This window comes from Vidua chalybeata, chromosome 1 (assembly GCF_026979565.1).
Source record: "Vidua chalybeata isolate OUT-0048 chromosome 1, bVidCha1 merged haplotype, whole genome shotgun sequence".
Lineage (NCBI taxonomy): Eukaryota > Metazoa > Chordata > Aves > Passeriformes > Viduidae > Vidua > Vidua chalybeata.
Window position 1 is genome coordinate 49,698,051 of NC_071530.1, and position 16,999 is coordinate 49,715,049.

The following is a 16,999-nucleotide window of genomic DNA, read 5'->3' on the forward strand; positions in this document are numbered from 1 at the left end:
TCAATATATGAAATACTGTGAGATATTTCTTTAGCATGCATTTTATCAGTATTTGTACTAACATACCTAATTTTTTTAAAACAGTTATGATGGTTAATGGTGATCACAGAATAGGAATATTTGCTAAAAGAGCCATTCAGACTGGTGAAGAACTGTTCTTTGACTACAGGTGGGTAGATGTATTTCAGATGGGATTAGCTTTCAGTATCTGTGCAGCTCAGAGTTAACTCCTGTGCCTGCCTAAGGAGGCCCCTGCAGCCTCAGGTCTCAGCAGATGAGAAGCAGCACTCCCCACACTGGTTTTGTTAAGCCAGATGCCATAGCAAGACTGATTTGAGCAATGCAGCTGGTTAAGAGACTGCAAACTTGGAAAAGCAGCTCATATAAAGCAAAGTGTAGTGACAGTGGGGACAGACTTTCTCTGGTTGGGTTACCTAGGTACCAGTACAAGTTAAACTCCCCCATCATTCAGAAATAGGCAAGCATTTCAGAGAATGAAATTTCAGAATTACTACAAACAAGTGCTTGCTAAGAATGTGTCCTTATTTCCTCTACAATCATCTCACTTGGCAAAAAGCAAGCTGTCCAGTGGCAATACTGTGTAGGTCAACCTGGAGAAATGCAGTTGCTTTCCAGTCCTGAAAATGAACTTCAGGACTGGGAGATTCAAGGTGAAAACGTATGGAATTTTAGTGATTCGTCTCCTCTTGACCAAACACCTCTGAAAGTAGTTTCTTGAATGCGTCAGCAGTGTTATGCACCTGCAAATTCACACAAGGAGGAAACACCCAGCTGTTGAAGAAACTATGGGAAATCTGAGTATTCCAGGCTGTGATATCATTCTGTCAGAATAATGAAGCTGAAATGTTCCATGACACTACTTTTTTGTGATTTTTGTTTTTTTTTCTTAATTCAGATATAGCCAAGCTGATGCCCTTAAGTATGTGGGCATTGAAAGAGAAATGGAAATCCCTTGACACCAGCTACCTCTTCTTTTAAACAAACAGCTGCCTTATCTTCAGGAATTTCTAGTACTGTGGGCAATTTTAGAAAAATAAAAATGATGCAATTTGAAATTCTGTATTTGCAAAGTACTGTAACAGTAATTTATAGTAACATTTTAAAAAAAACGACTTTTTATTGCCTTCTCACCAGCTGCAAAGTGTTTTGTACCTATGAACTTTTGCAATAATGTGGTGTGGTACATTTTTCAACCTTGAATAAAGGATACTTGAAATTCTTCATTTTTACTGGAATTGAGTTGGAATTTTGTGTCAGCCCCTTGAGAAAGCAATGTGAATTTAAACTGTAACTTCTGTGCAAAGGCAGCTCCATTCTTGTCTCCTTCTGTAACTTTGGGTCACCTTTAAGATCAGTGTAAAGATGGAAACAGTGTAGATGGCAGTCAGAGGATTGTGGTGCTGCAGTGCCTAAGTGAGACAAGTGTGGTCTTGCAGCTTCTCAGCTCCCTCAGCATGCAGTAACATCCCTGTTCTCTGGGGTAATGGCTGCAGCCCAGAAACTCCTACAAGTGCCAGAATAGCTGTGATTTCTGTGACAAACGCTTTCAAGGTGAAGCTGTGATAAAAGGTGCCCTCGCTGTGGCTTCTCTGAAGCACCAAACTGACTGATGATTACAACAGTGCTGACACATATATTAAAAAGTTAAGAGATGCAGAAGAGAAATGTGTAGTTTTCATCCAGAAACATTTAGATTGCAGCTAGATGTCTGTACAGGGCTACCATATTTATTTCTTGCTAGTGGATTTTGAACTCTGCAGCCTCTTGCGAAGTAGAACGCAATGCTCTGGGCAAATCAGCTGGAGTGGGAGGGCAGGCACAGGGTGGCATTATTGCCAATCTGAGTCCATGAAATCCTGTCCACAGTGACCATTTACCTCCTGCACTGAGGGGGCTCCAAGCCTGGGGCTGAGTTCAGCTCTTCCTGCTTCCACACTCCATGTAGAGCAGGCAGCTGCCCACCACCTTGGTAGTGGCTCAAGTAAGAACTAAGAGTTCATGAGGAAAAGAACAGTTCAAAAGTAAAAACCTGATTTTCTCCCTGCTCAGGTAGAGCACAGCTCCTGCTCTTAAGGATGCACAGTACATAAAGCACTGCTTTAACCAGCCAAGGGCTTTGAAAGGCAGCTCAGAGCAGGTGATTTCTGGACTTCCAACTAAGAAAGGAGTTCAGGCCGCTTCTTTGTCATCATAGCACACACATCCTGCCAAGGAAATCTATTAGCTCTGAACTTTCTGCAAGAAGGGTTTACGAAACCAAACTACCATCTTAGAAAAAAATAAAAAGAAATTTAGGAGGCATCACCAACTCCACTCTTCTAAACTTCCAAAAGCAACTGTGAGCAGCAAGATGCTTCTATTGCCCCTAATGGCAGTCTTTAGCTCTTTCAGAACAGAAATACCAAGCATACAAAATCTCAAGTGCAGATGACACCCCTCCCTTCTAGTACTGCTCAGGTTCTGTTTTTAACCCAGAGTTCAACTGTAACCATTAGTTTCCCTCAAGAGAGAAACATTAGCAACACGAAACCTGGCTTTTTTCCTGTGAGAAGAAACACCAAATAAAATCACAGTTTGCTTAAAGGGTAAAATGGCTACAGAAATTAAGTTCTTTCCACGATCAAGATTAGAAAATATAGATTACCAAAAGTGAGACCAGTGAGGATGGCAGCATTTTGCTTGTAGCATACGGAAAGCCAATACTCATTTCACAAAATGTGAGAAGAATGGAATGAGGCCTGGTCAATCAAGGTATGTGTAGTAACATTCAAAAGTATTTTAATTCCCATCACAGGTTGCATTTAATGGGAATTGTTCTTCAGGAACACACTCCATTTTCTGCTCCAGTCACAGAAATGGGCAGCCTAAACCTCCTTTATTCTAGGCAGCATTTATGCAAGTGGGATGCATTTTATAGCACAATAAGCAATGTTAAAACAGGCTCCAATTTCAGGTGACCAAGCATTGCCACATATATTCTGAGTATTTTCTGCTCTGCATATCTTGTGAAATCATCACAAATTTTTTTTCAAAGTGCAGACATTTCCTCTTCAAAAAGAAATAACATGCACAGATAATGATAGATGACAGTATCTCCAGAGAACAAAATGTTCTTAAAGCACCAGAAAATGGGGAGGAAAAGCAAAATGAATTTCTAATAGCTTTCATAACCATTATACCTTTTATTTACATTTAGAAAGATAAGTCATGAAACTTAAAACAATAAAGCCAAATGCAACTTGTACAGAAATCTTTTAATTTGTTTTTATTATTTATCACACATTAAAAAATGAAACACACTATACAAATGGTTTTTCATAGCAGATTACACATGGGTCCATTCAGACTCGCTCTCCAATGCTGCCAACATGTCTAAGTGCTGCCTGTGATGGCAGCTGTTTATCATATAGCCAATGTATTGATTTAAAAGCAGTAGCATGCAACCCTTAAATGAGAAGGGTCTGATTCCTTTCTGTTCTTAAATTAGGTTAAATGGCATTGGTGTCCATATTTACATACTTGAAATGTATCAATCCTGAGCAGTTCTGATGTAAATCTGAGACTGGCTGATGGAGTCCTGGTCTCAGTCATTAAAAAGGGAGGTCCAAATGGCAGCAGGGTGGCTGCTATGAAGTTCTGTCGCTTTCATTCTTTCCATCACATACCTACTTGCTGAGTGTCACACAGTCAGGTAATTGCTAATAAAAATGCTAAGCCAAGTAACTGTAGGTGTCCTTCTCACCATCTACACGTTCCAAGTACTCCTTCTCAATGAGGATGTCGATGCATTTCTGTGGGAGGAACAGATCAGAGGTAAGCTGTGGGACATGGGCATAAAAACCCTCTCTGGGGTTGCTCTAAACTTTGATTTTGACCCCTGAGGGAGTTCCCTGCCAAGCAGAAGACAGGAATAGGCAAAGGATGCAAACCACAGCAGTTCACTCTCCTCTTTCTGACCACATACATGCAGAAGGCGTTGCTAATCCACTAAACTGAATTACACTTACTGGACACCATTCCAGGGGTGTGCCTGGGAGACCATCAATATGCTGAGCAGCTTCATAGTAAGACAGCAAATAAAGAATTACACCAAGATGCAGAGTTTATGTAAGGTCATGAGGGACAGCAGCAGCAGTGAGGAGCTGTCTGTGTCACTGCCCAGCACTGGCAGTACCAGTTTATGCAACTGCTCTCACTGCCTGTCCTTTGCCTCACCTACCTCTTGGTTGTGGATATAAAAACTGCTGGTGAGCTCACTTTAACAAACTGATGAAGAAATTAATATACACAAATTAATAATTAATATAATCAATATAATTATGAGTAAATCATTAAATACAATGCCCCCTTCCCCAACATTTTTACTGTAATGGAAAGCAGGAAACTTTTATCGAGCTAACCCCAGGGCTGACTGTTGTCCCACAGCTGGGAAAGCAGGAACAAAAGGAAAGCCTGGATCAAGGGCAATGGTAAACTGACACTGATGTGAAAAGATGCAATCCAGCTACTATTTTACCACCACTGCCAACAATGTGAAACATGGATAGTACCCTAAAAGAAATGCAATATTTCTGGTTAAAATATTTCCTACTTGCAACTCAAAAAAATCTGTCCTTGCCCATCCCATCTCCTTAACTTTCCTTTTTAATTCAGAAGCATGTGTTTTGTCTGTGTATATATCCTTCAGCTCCTGGAATCCAGGTTTAGAGATGCAGGTCTCTCATACCTTAATTACAGGAACTCGTGGCTTGAACCTTGAGGACAGCTGTGTTAGCACTTCTCCAAGCAGTTGCTGGTGTTTTAGAACTTTCCTCATTTTCATGATTCTCACAATAGCAGCCTGCACAGAAAAGTTGGGAAGGTGTGTTTAGGAGCAAAGTCTTGTCCCTCTGTGTAAAGCCATTTAACTCCCCTAGATCATGTCTGTCCATGCGAAGCACCACCACAACCAACTCGAGCACCAGACGGGGAGAAGCTTGCCCACGAGTGTCAGCTACTCACACAGACTTTAAGAACTCAGAGTCTCCACAGCACACAGTCATCAAAAGTGGTTTTGACACATGAATTTTTAGAACTGCGCTTACAGTCAGTCAGTTGTAATAATAAATGCACCAACTGGTAACAAGCCACACAAAACTACTTGTGTAGCAAAAAGCTTTCTTTATATATTTAACCTTACTGTGACACTGTCTTAGTGGTACATCTGTATTTCCTTCCCCTGCCTCTCAAGTGGATTCCAAATGAACTAATATAAAAACATTGTTGATTTTATACTACCTGGGTATTACTATTTTTTTATTATTCAGTTTTCACCCAGGACAAGGTCTGGTGAACATGTATCCAAGGAACCCAAACACTCATCAACATCAGGTTAGAACAATGTGAATAAACACATCCTGTCTGTAGAAGTGCCTTCCTCCAGTTTCTACTACAGACTCAAATCACCTTTAACAGTATTTTAAATACATTTTTTGAACTCTAATGTAGTTAGAGTATGTTGTCTTCTACTAAAAATTAGGAAAACCCTACAGTAAGCTTCATTAAATGAATACAAAGATGTGATTCTGAGTTCATGACAGCATTCTGCAATAAAACTCACCTGAATCAGTAGTTTCCTGTCTTCCTCTATATTTTTGTGTGTAGTTTCTTGCTCCTGCTTCTGTTCAGTCTTCATTGGCACATTGATGTTTACCCTTAATTTTTTGCTGTAAAGAAAAGCAGAAGGTAATGAACAATTAGACTGTTTAAAAACCTAAGAAACACAGAAAAAAACTCCAAACAAAACCAAAATAAAAGCCACAGCAACATAATTACTTCACAGCAATACAGGACTTTGGCTCTTCTGAAAATTTTAGATGCTCTTATTCAAGTTAAAAAAAATTAAAATAAAAATAAAGAATGCCTACAACCAACCAATGAAACAAAATACCTTTCTGGTGGGTGTCTATGTATCTCACAGCTGACTGAATCCATGCTAGTGATCTGTGTAACTAGCACTGTACAGTTACACTGTATTCAAAATATTACTGTGTGTAGTAAGAAGCTTGGAATCAGTGAAGGGGACAAAGGAAGTCAATGGAAAGAGAATCACCTTTCTGATTTACAGACTGGATTCTGAACATAGTGTAGAGAAATCTGTTTGTTCTGTGGAATTGAGCTCCGCCTTTCTTTCACACGCTCCCTGGCACTGACAGCTGTGCTGAGGTGAGCCTGCTGCCACACATGGCCACTCAAGACAAGGTCCTCTGTCACAAGTGGGGAGCAAACCTCAGCATCAGAGCACCAGGGAGCACAGGGCTCTGCTCAGTGCTCAGACCTGTTAGCTGCACTGAGAAGATCTGTTATTTATTTAGCACAGTGCTCTCCATCATAAATTGGGAACCAGCTGCTGCACAATGCAGCAACACTGAGCTGTTTCCATCACTGCATTACTGCAACAGACTGAATTCTCAAACCTTTAATTTGGTATAGGGGGACAGAAAGCAGATAAAGGGTGAGGTACAAGGAAAGGTTTTTAAATGTTTCTTTCACCTGAGATCTTATCTTCAGGAAGTACTGAACTCCTCACTGAATTTATGTGTGTTTATATCTATGCTCTGGTAAGCATGAAAAAAGTACCACAGTGCTGTAAACAGCTTAAAATACACAACTGTTTAAAGTAAGTAATAAAACCTACTGAAAATTGTGCTTATTAAGTCTTCAAATCTCTATATACACTGTGGTTATAAAATGAGCCTGATCTTCTAGTGTTAGCAGTAGTGGATGAACATTTATGCCTCTGACCTTTGCTGCTCACTGGACATTAGTGTAACCTTATAAAATATCATGGATTTGCTGAGTGCATGCGAGTAACACCTTGGCAAAACGGCAGCACTTGAAAGAATCAAGGAACAAAAAGGACATATGAAAATACATCAGGCCTTGACTTTATGACAAAGTCAGAGTCAAAGAGCTGAAATCACACCCATCCCCCACCACTCGCCAGCCCTTTCCCTTTATACTGGTACACATTGGATCTACATTTGAATTGGCACTTGAACCCTGAAGCTTTCATCCCAAGTATATTAGGTTTCACCCAGATTTTGAAAGCAGAGGAGGATGATACCCCATTGCATCTAAGTGATGCATGCTGCTTACTTTTTGTAACCAAGATACAGTTTTATTAAAGTATCTGGTTTTAACTCCACTTCGTCAACATTTGCATTTTCATCTTCCAAAACCTGCAATAAACAAACAAACAAACAAATGAATAAATAGTTTAACATATTTCACTGTATGTTAAGGAGGTCATAAAAAAGCAACAGTACTTACAAGCAATTTTGATTTCAACAGTATCTGTAGAACTTGTGCCAAGATATCCTACAAAATTATAGGAAACATTATCAGAACAGATAGACAGAACCTTTGTCTAACTTAAAAACTTGAACAAGAATGCACATATTTAGACTAAGAACTAATGTGTGCAGTGCAGAACACTGCAAAATGAAGGGGCAAGAAAAAGTAGAAATAGTTCACAGAAATAAAACAACGTCCTTTTTGGGTGTTATGACATATCCCATTTGTGGTTGATCAAATACCATAAAATTCTTGAGAAATACTAATTCCAAACAAGAGATCTTTCCAGTTGCTGGTTTAGGAACTATTTTGCAAGGAGATTTATATGCCTAAGAAATCATTTTTCCCAAACCATGCAAATATATATACCATGGTAAGCTTAAACTTCAGAAAGCAAGCACTCTCTGCTTTCTGATTAACATCTTTTTGTTTTAACAGGGATCCATTCTGGTTGCTGTTGCTGGTTGCTCACCCAGAAGGCTACTGGCAATATTCTGTGCAGGCCTGCAAAACTGCTATTTTATCACAGTCTGTAATAAATGGCAACCCCCTAAGACTTCTGGATTTGCTGTAATCCATCAGCAACAATAACCTTCTAGGTATGCATTTCTAGAAGTAAAGATCCTACTGAATAGGAATACCTAACTTTCCAGAAGTCAGAGCAGACTTGATTCGAATCTACTGCTAAAGGTCAAACAAAAGTCAAATTGTGGGCCACAAAGCCTGCTTGGGAAGAAAAGGAGGGAACCTTTTCCACAGGAGAGAGTTAGCCAATGAACTGCAGATTTACTATGTTCATATAAAAATGCCTTGAGATATAAAAGAATGACAGATGCATAGATCAATCATTTAGAGAAAATGCTGTTTTTGCTAGAATGTTGTCTTTTAACATTAAAATGTATGCACTGAAACACTGAAAACTTCCACCCAGAGCTCAGCAGGAAGCTAGACAATTCACTCCAGTCACGAACAGGAATGTACATGCACTAAGACTCATCAGAAGGCAGTTATGATTACAGGAAAGTAAACCAGGAAAGTGAATTGACCAAGAATAGAGCACATCTGTCTCCTTGGGGACAGAAACTGGTTCTGGCTCCAAGCATGTGTAATCCAGATTTCTTATGATAGCAGGAAGAGCCCTGAGGACCAAAACACTTGCTCACAAGAGTGTAGTAAAATCACTACCATTTTTATTTGAGTACTGTCTGTCAGCTGCTGCACGGTGTAGGCATCTTCTGTGTTGTACTGCAGTAAAATCGCCATCTGGAATGTGGATGCCTGACAGATCCAAAAACAGAGAACAGAGGGGAGAGAGGGGAAATCAGAAAATGAGAACTTGCAAACACTTCCTGAATTTGAACAGTCTGAAATTCACCAGTTAAACACATACACTGGAATATTTGGACAACAGAGAGGTGGTGCTAATAAAAAAAAAAAAAAAAAAAAAAAGGAATCAAATGTCGCTTTTACAACCAGAACTCCCCCTTCCAGAATTATCTAAACATAAACCTCAGGATTAGAATAATTTGGCTTGCTTCAGACACTTTATCAAATCTTCTATTATGGCATCAAAACATTATCCTTCTATTTGCTAATATAGTTTTAAATTGTTTTCCTCTGTCACTCCAACTCTTGCCCATTTTAATCTTCATTGCATCCAGTACAGACTGGATTCATTCTCACAACCCTCCCAAATCCAGCGGAATAATGAAACCAAATTTATACACTGAGCAGGTATCAGTGGCTTATCCATGTCTATCACCACAGGGTTAACATATGTTGATCACAAGGTCAAAGTCTGACATTATCTTGTTTCTTCTTACTGTTGTGAACTCCCCATCCCATCTACTTTTTGAAAGAAAGCAGACAGTAAAGTATAAGAAGCATGACATCCTAGGCAAAGAGGTTGTATTTATCTCACAAAATGCATTTCAACACCTGTTTAAACCACAGGCAATGTGTTCTGTTTCTTAAGTCAACTTTCTTTTAAACATAGATCTTTAGTATCAGTACAGTAAATAAAATAAACATACAATAAAGGTTCTACTGGCTGCATCCAGTCCTCTGAAAACAACCATCACCAAGTGTTTCTATTGGTATGACTTTTCCTTACCTGTAACGTGTATCTGTTTTTGAAACAGTTGGTAACCAATTCCCCTTTGGACAGCTGATACAACCATGTTAATTTTCTTCCACTGTGACGACTGGCATAAAATGCAGTAAATCTCTGATAGCTCCGTTCTAACTGTATAAAAACATTGGTAATAAATAAATAAATATTATTTATCTTCATTTACTGTTACTAGAACATGTTATGAAAGCAACAGGGGATCATCAAATCTGGTCACCCTCATGTTGTCTAAATAACCCAAAGGTAAACTCCAAGTATTCAAATTCGGCAGAGTGGCTGAAAAATTTCCCTCTGTTATAAGTTTCCCCTTTAGAGTATCATGAACAGTACAAATGTAAATAGGCATTTAAGGTTCATTCTTCCTTTTAGGATACATTAAGCATGGCTAGAAAAGCAATTTGTTTTAACCACCTTCATCCTCCAGGTAACAGCATTAAATTTATTTCTCACATTAAATATTCATGTCTTTTTTCTGGATAAACACTCAGCAGAAAACTAATGAGTATAATATCTAAACATTTTACTGGGCAAAGCTGAAGCAATGGTATGAAAAGGTTTCTTAAATTAGGTATATCCAGAAAAATGCACCAACAAAGATTTGCTTTAGTTGCTGTTGAATATTTTGAAGAAAGATTCATTAACCAGGGAGTTTTCATGGGAAAGATACAAAACCACGGATTTCACACAGTTTCCTCCTACTACCTTACTCAATTATCTTGCTCCAAATATCCTCAGGCCAAATAGGTAAATATACCAGAGACACTTATAGTCCTCTCTGATACACAACAGAATGGAAGGAAACACCAGCCCTGTAAAAAAAATTCTCTCATGATCATTCCATGTTCAGATGAACCAAATGCAAGTGCCTCACCTCAGATGGCAGAGCAAATGTGCAGGACTGCTGGAATGGCCACGATCCAGAACTCAGCACCTGGATGCTGAAATCCACTGAAAGAGAGGTGAAGAGGATGAGCTGCATTATCCCACTTTCTCCTAACTCCCTCTTGAAACACAGTCCCAGTTCTAACACAGACATGTTTCTGGCTCATGGTCAAACTGACATGGTAATAAATCTTTAAGCACTATTTTATTTTTATTTTTGTCAGAGCATAACCAAGGCTATTCATGAGAGATTTCACTGCAGCTGGAGAGCTTTAGATTTACTGTTACAGGCACTCAATCTTCTTTTATTTGGAGAAGTTACTGTTTCTATCCCTACAATGAGTTTCTCTTGTAACACACAACTGGGAAAATTTTACGTGTTCATCATCACTCCACAGTACACAACTGCAAGAACAGACCTTCACACCTATACTTGTAAGGCATTTTGGTCAAGTCAAGTATGAATAATACAAAACATAAATAAAATTTAAACCTGATGATACACAACTCTAATTGTAATCCAAGAAATAATTATCAATACTTTACAGAATTTGGTTCAACATGCTTTAATTGAAAAGTATAAAAAGTTGATAGGGGAATCTAATAACCTGGAACACAAAATACTTTTATCCTTAGTACAATATACTTTTATCCTTAATACTTTCACATAAGTCTAAGTACTAAACAGCTAAAAATCAAAACTGTTTAAAGAAAAACATTTCTCCAATCAAACATAAAAAAGAAGAAAAAAAAAAGAAAGACAAGATAGTATTCAACTTAATTTAGTTATGTACCTAAACATGAGCACTAAAATCAGAGGAAGGAGGAGGCTACTCAGAAAATATATAAAACTACTAGAAGACAAAGAACAGATCTAGAATTTAAAGACCTAATTTAAACATCCCAGCTATCATGGTCAGAAAAACACTAATTTGTGGCAGTATGAGTAAGTTAAATATTTCCCTCACACATTTAGTTCTGCAGAAATAAGAGGAAGCTATACTATGCAACAGTAACTCAGGTAAAGGTATTACTTACAATCTAATGGTTCTGAATTGGTCAGGTGCTTTTTAAATTGCTCATTCAAATCCTTGCTTACACCAATATCTTGGAACATCCGCTGCAGCTTGGAGGTATACTCAAAACCACAAGCTTGCTGTATTTAAAAGCACAGATACATCAGCAAGACACATTTTGGACATTGGATAATGAGAAGAACAAAGTGCTGGAACTGATTTCCTTAACAGAAGATGTACAAAGTTCCGTATTTCCCTTACTCAAAGTGCCAATCCCCCCTGGAATATGAGCTTTAACTGCCATTGAAAACTGAGGAAAAGAAAATTTTGTTTAAAAATTAAGCAAAACACAATGAAACAGATTACTCAAAGGGTAGTCAGTTGTATTTTGCTTAACTCTGCATAAATATGGGTTAACAAAATTAAGCTGCTTTTCAGTACTCATTCCCTTGAATAATTAAATCCATGTCATTCATTTGATTAGGAATAACTAAGCTTAGCTCCATCAGGCAGACATGCACTAAAAGTTCCTATGATTAAAAAAAAAAAAAAAAAAAAAAAAAAAAAAAGAAAAAAAAGACCTAGTTTGTGTATTTTTTCTGTGCATAAAATAAACAAATGCAAGGATCTACGTCAATGTTTTCCAAAACAGTGTGAAGACCTGTAGGGCAGTAGATCATGGGACAGTCATGGAATACTCACTTTTAGTTTGGAGATCATGCTTGCCTCAGCGTCATCACTAGCACTGTTTTGATGCACAAGTCTCTTTGCCAGCATTTTAGCATAGAATTTTTGAAATACATCTTTATCCTCAATGTATTTGAAAACAACCATCTGGAAAAGCCAAGATAATTTGTAAGGAAAAAATATTTAAATATTTGTCTTAAAAAAGATGTAGCAGGAGCTACTTAATTTGCACCTAAATTTTAAAGATTGGGGGGTTTGTTTGGCTTTTTTGGGAGAAGGTGGAGGGACTGGTGGTGTGTTTGCTATAAATATGGATACTATTTTAAAACAAGAACTGTATATTCCAGATGTAGAGCATATTATATATATGTGGATATATAATGACATAAAAAGATGTTGTGGAAACTATACATTTTATATGCACAGACAGATTAAGCAAAAGCATAGCTTCAATATAGCCACTTTAAATCTACTGTAAATGGTTTTTTCATAAACAAAATAATTTTTATATTTTATATGTATTTATAGACATCTTACCACTTGATTGAGTGTATCTTCCAATTCTGCTTCTTCTGGATTCTTTGAGCTGCAATTAAAGAAACCGGCAGAATTAAACCAACATATGGATGTACATGGAAGCTTCAGAAATAAAAGAATGCAAATTTGAGTAGTTCTGGGATCAAAGGCTCTTTAGAAAGAAAACAATGTAGTGAAGTGAACAGTTCACCGCTCTACCTGTCAGCAATTCTGAAGTTCCCAAATGTCACAGGCTGAAGTCCTGGACCATGACTTGTTTGGGACTTGCTGGTAGCCTGGTACTTCTCAGGATTTTTGAGCTTAAACATGGACCTCTCTCTTCCTGCTGCTAGATGCTATCTTTATTTCTTATCTTAGATAGTACAGTGAGAAGAAACCAGCTCACAGAGCTGGGACTTGACTGGGTGAAATCTCAGGTGGCACCACATTGTCTTCCTCCATCTCATGTTTGTCCACCAGGCAAACCCCAAATCTACCCTGCACACAGTCAGTAATTGTAAAGGAGAAAATAAACCCTTTGCTGAATGAAGGAGGAGATGGGAAAGAGAAAAGTGAGCAAGTTGTCCCATTTTTAGGTTGTTTGGTGGTGGCTTTTTTTCCTCCACCAAAACAACTAGAAATGTTGCCAGGTACAAAACTGACACCAACCACCAATGCAGTATGAACAGAACTGATACCAACTCAGTGTATGAGCTGCTGAATCATTTAAAGCCAAATACCTTGAATTAAAATATGAACTATGAAAGGTTAGAAAGCAGTTTTTCTCCTCCTCAATTTCTGCCCAGATAGAAGAAGGTATAGAAAAAACAAAAGGAGGAAAGCAACAGTTTTAATGGAAAAAGGGAATGTGCATCTCTTTACAACACACAATGCAATTTAAGTTTTTCAGTGTAAAAAACCCTACCTAAAACCCCTCCTTCAGTTTTACTGAAAAACAAAAAGTTAAGATTCCTATAAGGCAAGAAAGGTTTGCTTATTTCCTACACTCTTCCTTAAAAAGAATACCATACAACACGACCTTTAGGAATGGTCTGACTGAAATTTTTGTACCCAGAATTTGATAAAGTTAATTTCTTGCAAAGTGAAGTTCGGTTTCTGAAGACAGTATAAAACTTCATCAGCTAAAACTTTTTAAAATTAAAGCCAACACGAAATAATAATTTGTCTTTGAGGACATACCTTTTCTTTAGTAAAGAGTCACAGTATCGTGCCAGTAGCTCTGGGGATTTACTGGATGATTGAGCCATTTTTGTCACTGCATTATTATTTATAAATCGACCACAAGCCTATAAATTACAAAAGACAGTGAAATTTTGGGAGACAATTTTTTTTTTTTAATGGAAATAAAAAAAAAAAAGTCCAGCATTTGCCACTACATGTACTTACTTTGTCTAGTGCAGCCACAAAGCCAGCATCATTGTTGAATGCAGACATGACTAATGCGTTGTATTTCTTATGGACATCCAACACTGTCTGTACATACATTTTTGGATCCTGCAATAAGGAGAGACTGGATTTTGCAACCTGTTGACTTTCTGCTTTCTACTTTTTCCAAAATGGAGCTATTCACTGGCCCAAGAAAATTTGTGTGGAGAAAGTCTATGAAGTATTAGAAACATTTTAAAGGTAAACTAGTACCCAGTACTAGTTCAGGTCCTATGTCTAGGACTGACTAATGTTACTGCAAGCTTTCATTTACAGCAACCAGAGTGCAGAGTGTACCACATCACACAAAAGACAACAAAGTATTTACTCAACCACTGCAAACATTTTCGAAGACTTATTTCAAGTCACACTTGAGAGAGCTGGACAATCATAAAATGGCAGCTGCTATAGAAGAAAATCTCTGTAGTAAGAATGTGACTGGTGTATATCCAGTAGGTACAACTTATTACAGACACCTCAGTCATTGGTAGTTCTTAAAAATTACGTTCTCAGCACCAAATGTGAGTGGCAGCCAAATGCCAATAAACATCAAGCTTACTGTTCTCAGACTGAGCTCTTTGTGCAGTTACTGATCTTTGCTTCTCAATAAAGATGGAGTGGACTCAAGGAGTAGGGACAATGATGGGCAAGCAAATCATCAGGCACACAGGACAGCTACTACACAACAGACTAAAAAAGGCTGGAAGTCTTCAATTTGGAGATCAGAAGGTCTTGTTGGCTAGAAGTGGCAGAATATGGGCAGGGTTTTATCAGGATCCTGAAAAACATTTCCTGTTGCCACTGAAGACAGACACAGACTACCATGGACCACCAATCTAATGCCATGCTTGAGACAGAGAACTGAGATTATTGAGAACTTCTGAGATAAGGAATGCAAGTGGATTTGAAGGACATTCAGAAAAGTACTTATTACAAGGACTAAAAAAAACCAACAAACAAAATGCACAGAGAGCAGCCAATCTTCTGACTGAAAAGCAGTCTTGTTAATACAGTTAACAGAGACTAGAGCACAACTCTTTCTGCATTAAAGTCTAAAATAGGTGAAATGAGTCAGGCTGGTATGACTATTTCTCTGTACTGACAAAAGAAAGTGAGAAGCATTTGTTCACCTGATTATCTGCTTAGACACAGAGCAGTAAATGAAGCTGGGAAGAATCAATCCTAAGGGGGATAGAGGACTAACAAAGCAATGATTAACAGCAATACAGTGGTATGTGGGATATTGCAAGAAAAGGCAAGATGGTTCCCAAGGGTAACAGCCAGAGATACTGCTATGAAAATGAATAACAAATGTTTGGAATAAGGAAGAAAAAGTATCAGAGGCAGGAAGAGTTTTGTAAATGGTTGGAGTCAACTAATACGCACAAATCTTGGACTTCCCCTCTCTGAAAGTTGAAATAATTCCTGGAGAACGAGCTTTCATTTTTTTTCTGGCCTAATTCTTCAAGGCCTAAGCAGAAAAAAACCTCAAGAGTGATGACCACTAGGGGGATGTGCCAAGCATGGAGCAGATCTGATTTCAACATTTATGGAGACATCTACAAATGAAACTGAAGATTCCTGAACTTGCTTCCTGATTACGTTATGACTAATAAAAAATCAACACTGCTAAAAAGCTATGCACTTAAAACTATAGAAATGAACGACAGACACTACACCCTCCCATACAGATTACTGCTTTACTATGAAGCTATTTCAAGAAATTCTCAGGAAAGCAACAAATTAAAATAAACTTCATCAAAAATCAAAGTTTATCATAGAATCATAGTGTATCCTGAGTTGTAAGGGACCCATAAGGATCATCAAAGTCCAACCCCTGACTCTGCACAGAACCACCCTGAGAATCACACTGACGATGTTATTATCAGTGACAGTGCCTGAGAGCATTGTCCAAATGCTTCTTGAATTCTACTTTAAATAAAATTTACCAGAATCTATATTCTATCCTGATCTTGCTTTGTGCAGTATTTCATTCTTTCTTTTCCTCTGGAAAACATCATATTGTCTATAGAAAAGAAGGTTGGCAAAGGACTTAAAGAACTTCATGTTGCCAAGATGCAGCCCTAATCAATACAAAACTAAGTTTGAAATTACAATTATGGGATAAAAATAGCAGCCTTTATAAAGAACTGATCTCCTCCTCCTTATATTGTGACCTTTCCAACCATTTCAGTTCATTCTTCTTCTATTTCTCATGCTTTTCCAAACAGAATAAAGACATAATCAAAAAACTCAAACCAACAGAAACTTTCTTTAGATAGTCTCATTCAAGTCAGAATTCCTTAAGATGATGAAATAAAATACAGTCAACTGGAGATAATCCTTCTTGAAACAGTGGGTTTTCAGGTGTACTTGTATTGTTAAGTGTTGGGTGTTGTATTTGCACAGCCAGCTTTCCAAGCAGCATGACATCCTGACAGAGAGCAAGATCTCAGAATGCAACTCAACCTCCTCCTCAAAACCAAGCCAAAACCAAAACCCCCACAACTCGCCCAAACCAAATGAAAACAAAAAAACACCCCAAAGACCCCCAAAATTTAAAGAGTAGAAACAGAGTGATGTAAGTTTTGTTTTAAGCCTTCTACCAACATTTGAGAATTGCCAAGTCCTTACACATGAAATTAGTGAGAGGGAAAACAAACAAAATGGAAGTTTTATCAGGAAGAATTCACTATCCTCTAATGTAGAAGTGGCAGCACACACAGACTTGTTTTGATGGATACTTGCATTTAGTGCAGCTTCTCCACATTTCTCAATTGCAGCTAGACCCTGATTGTGAATGTGGGTTTCCAAAAGTTTTTTCAGCTCTCCAAGGCCATCCTGGATTCGAGATACAAGGTTATACATGCGACCCAAATCTGTAAGAGAGGAAAAAAAAAGGAAAGCTAACATCTCCCATCTGTACTGGCTATTACTTCAAATTCTCATTTACAAGTTGTCAGTA

At 38.0% G+C, this 16,999-nt stretch overlaps 2 protein-coding genes across 10 annotated transcripts in view; one reads left to right on the forward strand and one right to left on the reverse strand.

Annotated features, from left to right (window-relative positions):
- EZH2 (enhancer of zeste 2 polycomb repressive complex 2 subunit) overlaps positions 1-1,256 on the forward strand; it is a 50,720-nt gene extending 49,464 nt beyond the window's left edge. For all 9 annotated transcript variants that reach the window (XM_053956673.1, XM_053956681.1, XM_053956666.1 and 6 more), the window contains 2 exons: positions 85-169; positions 917-1,256. In XM_053956673.1, the coding sequence (XP_053812648.1) occupies positions 85-169; positions 917-977 (146 nt within the window). In that variant the 3' untranslated portion in view covers positions 978-1,256. The remainder of the gene's footprint in view (positions 1-84; positions 170-916) is intronic.
- Positions 1,257-3,271: 2,015 nt separating this feature from the next.
- CUL1 (cullin 1) overlaps positions 3,272-16,999 on the reverse strand; it is a 37,682-nt gene continuing 23,954 nt past the window's right edge. The window contains exons 8-21 of the mRNA XM_053938012.1: positions 16,783-16,913; positions 13,996-14,103; positions 13,789-13,895; positions 12,610-12,658; positions 12,088-12,219; positions 11,408-11,525; positions 10,359-10,435; positions 9,470-9,601; positions 8,542-8,634; positions 7,333-7,380; positions 7,159-7,241; positions 5,621-5,726; positions 4,748-4,861; positions 3,272-3,812 (exon numbers count right to left, since the gene is read on the reverse strand). Coding sequence (XP_053793987.1) covers positions 3,732-3,812; positions 4,748-4,861; positions 5,621-5,726; positions 7,159-7,241; positions 7,333-7,380; positions 8,542-8,634; positions 9,470-9,601; positions 10,359-10,435; positions 11,408-11,525; positions 12,088-12,219; positions 12,610-12,658; positions 13,789-13,895; positions 13,996-14,103; positions 16,783-16,913 — 1,379 coding nt within the window. The 3' untranslated portion in view covers positions 3,272-3,731. The remainder of the gene's footprint in view (positions 3,813-4,747; positions 4,862-5,620; positions 5,727-7,158; positions 7,242-7,332; positions 7,381-8,541; positions 8,635-9,469; positions 9,602-10,358; positions 10,436-11,407; positions 11,526-12,087; positions 12,220-12,609; positions 12,659-13,788; positions 13,896-13,995; positions 14,104-16,782; positions 16,914-16,999) is intronic.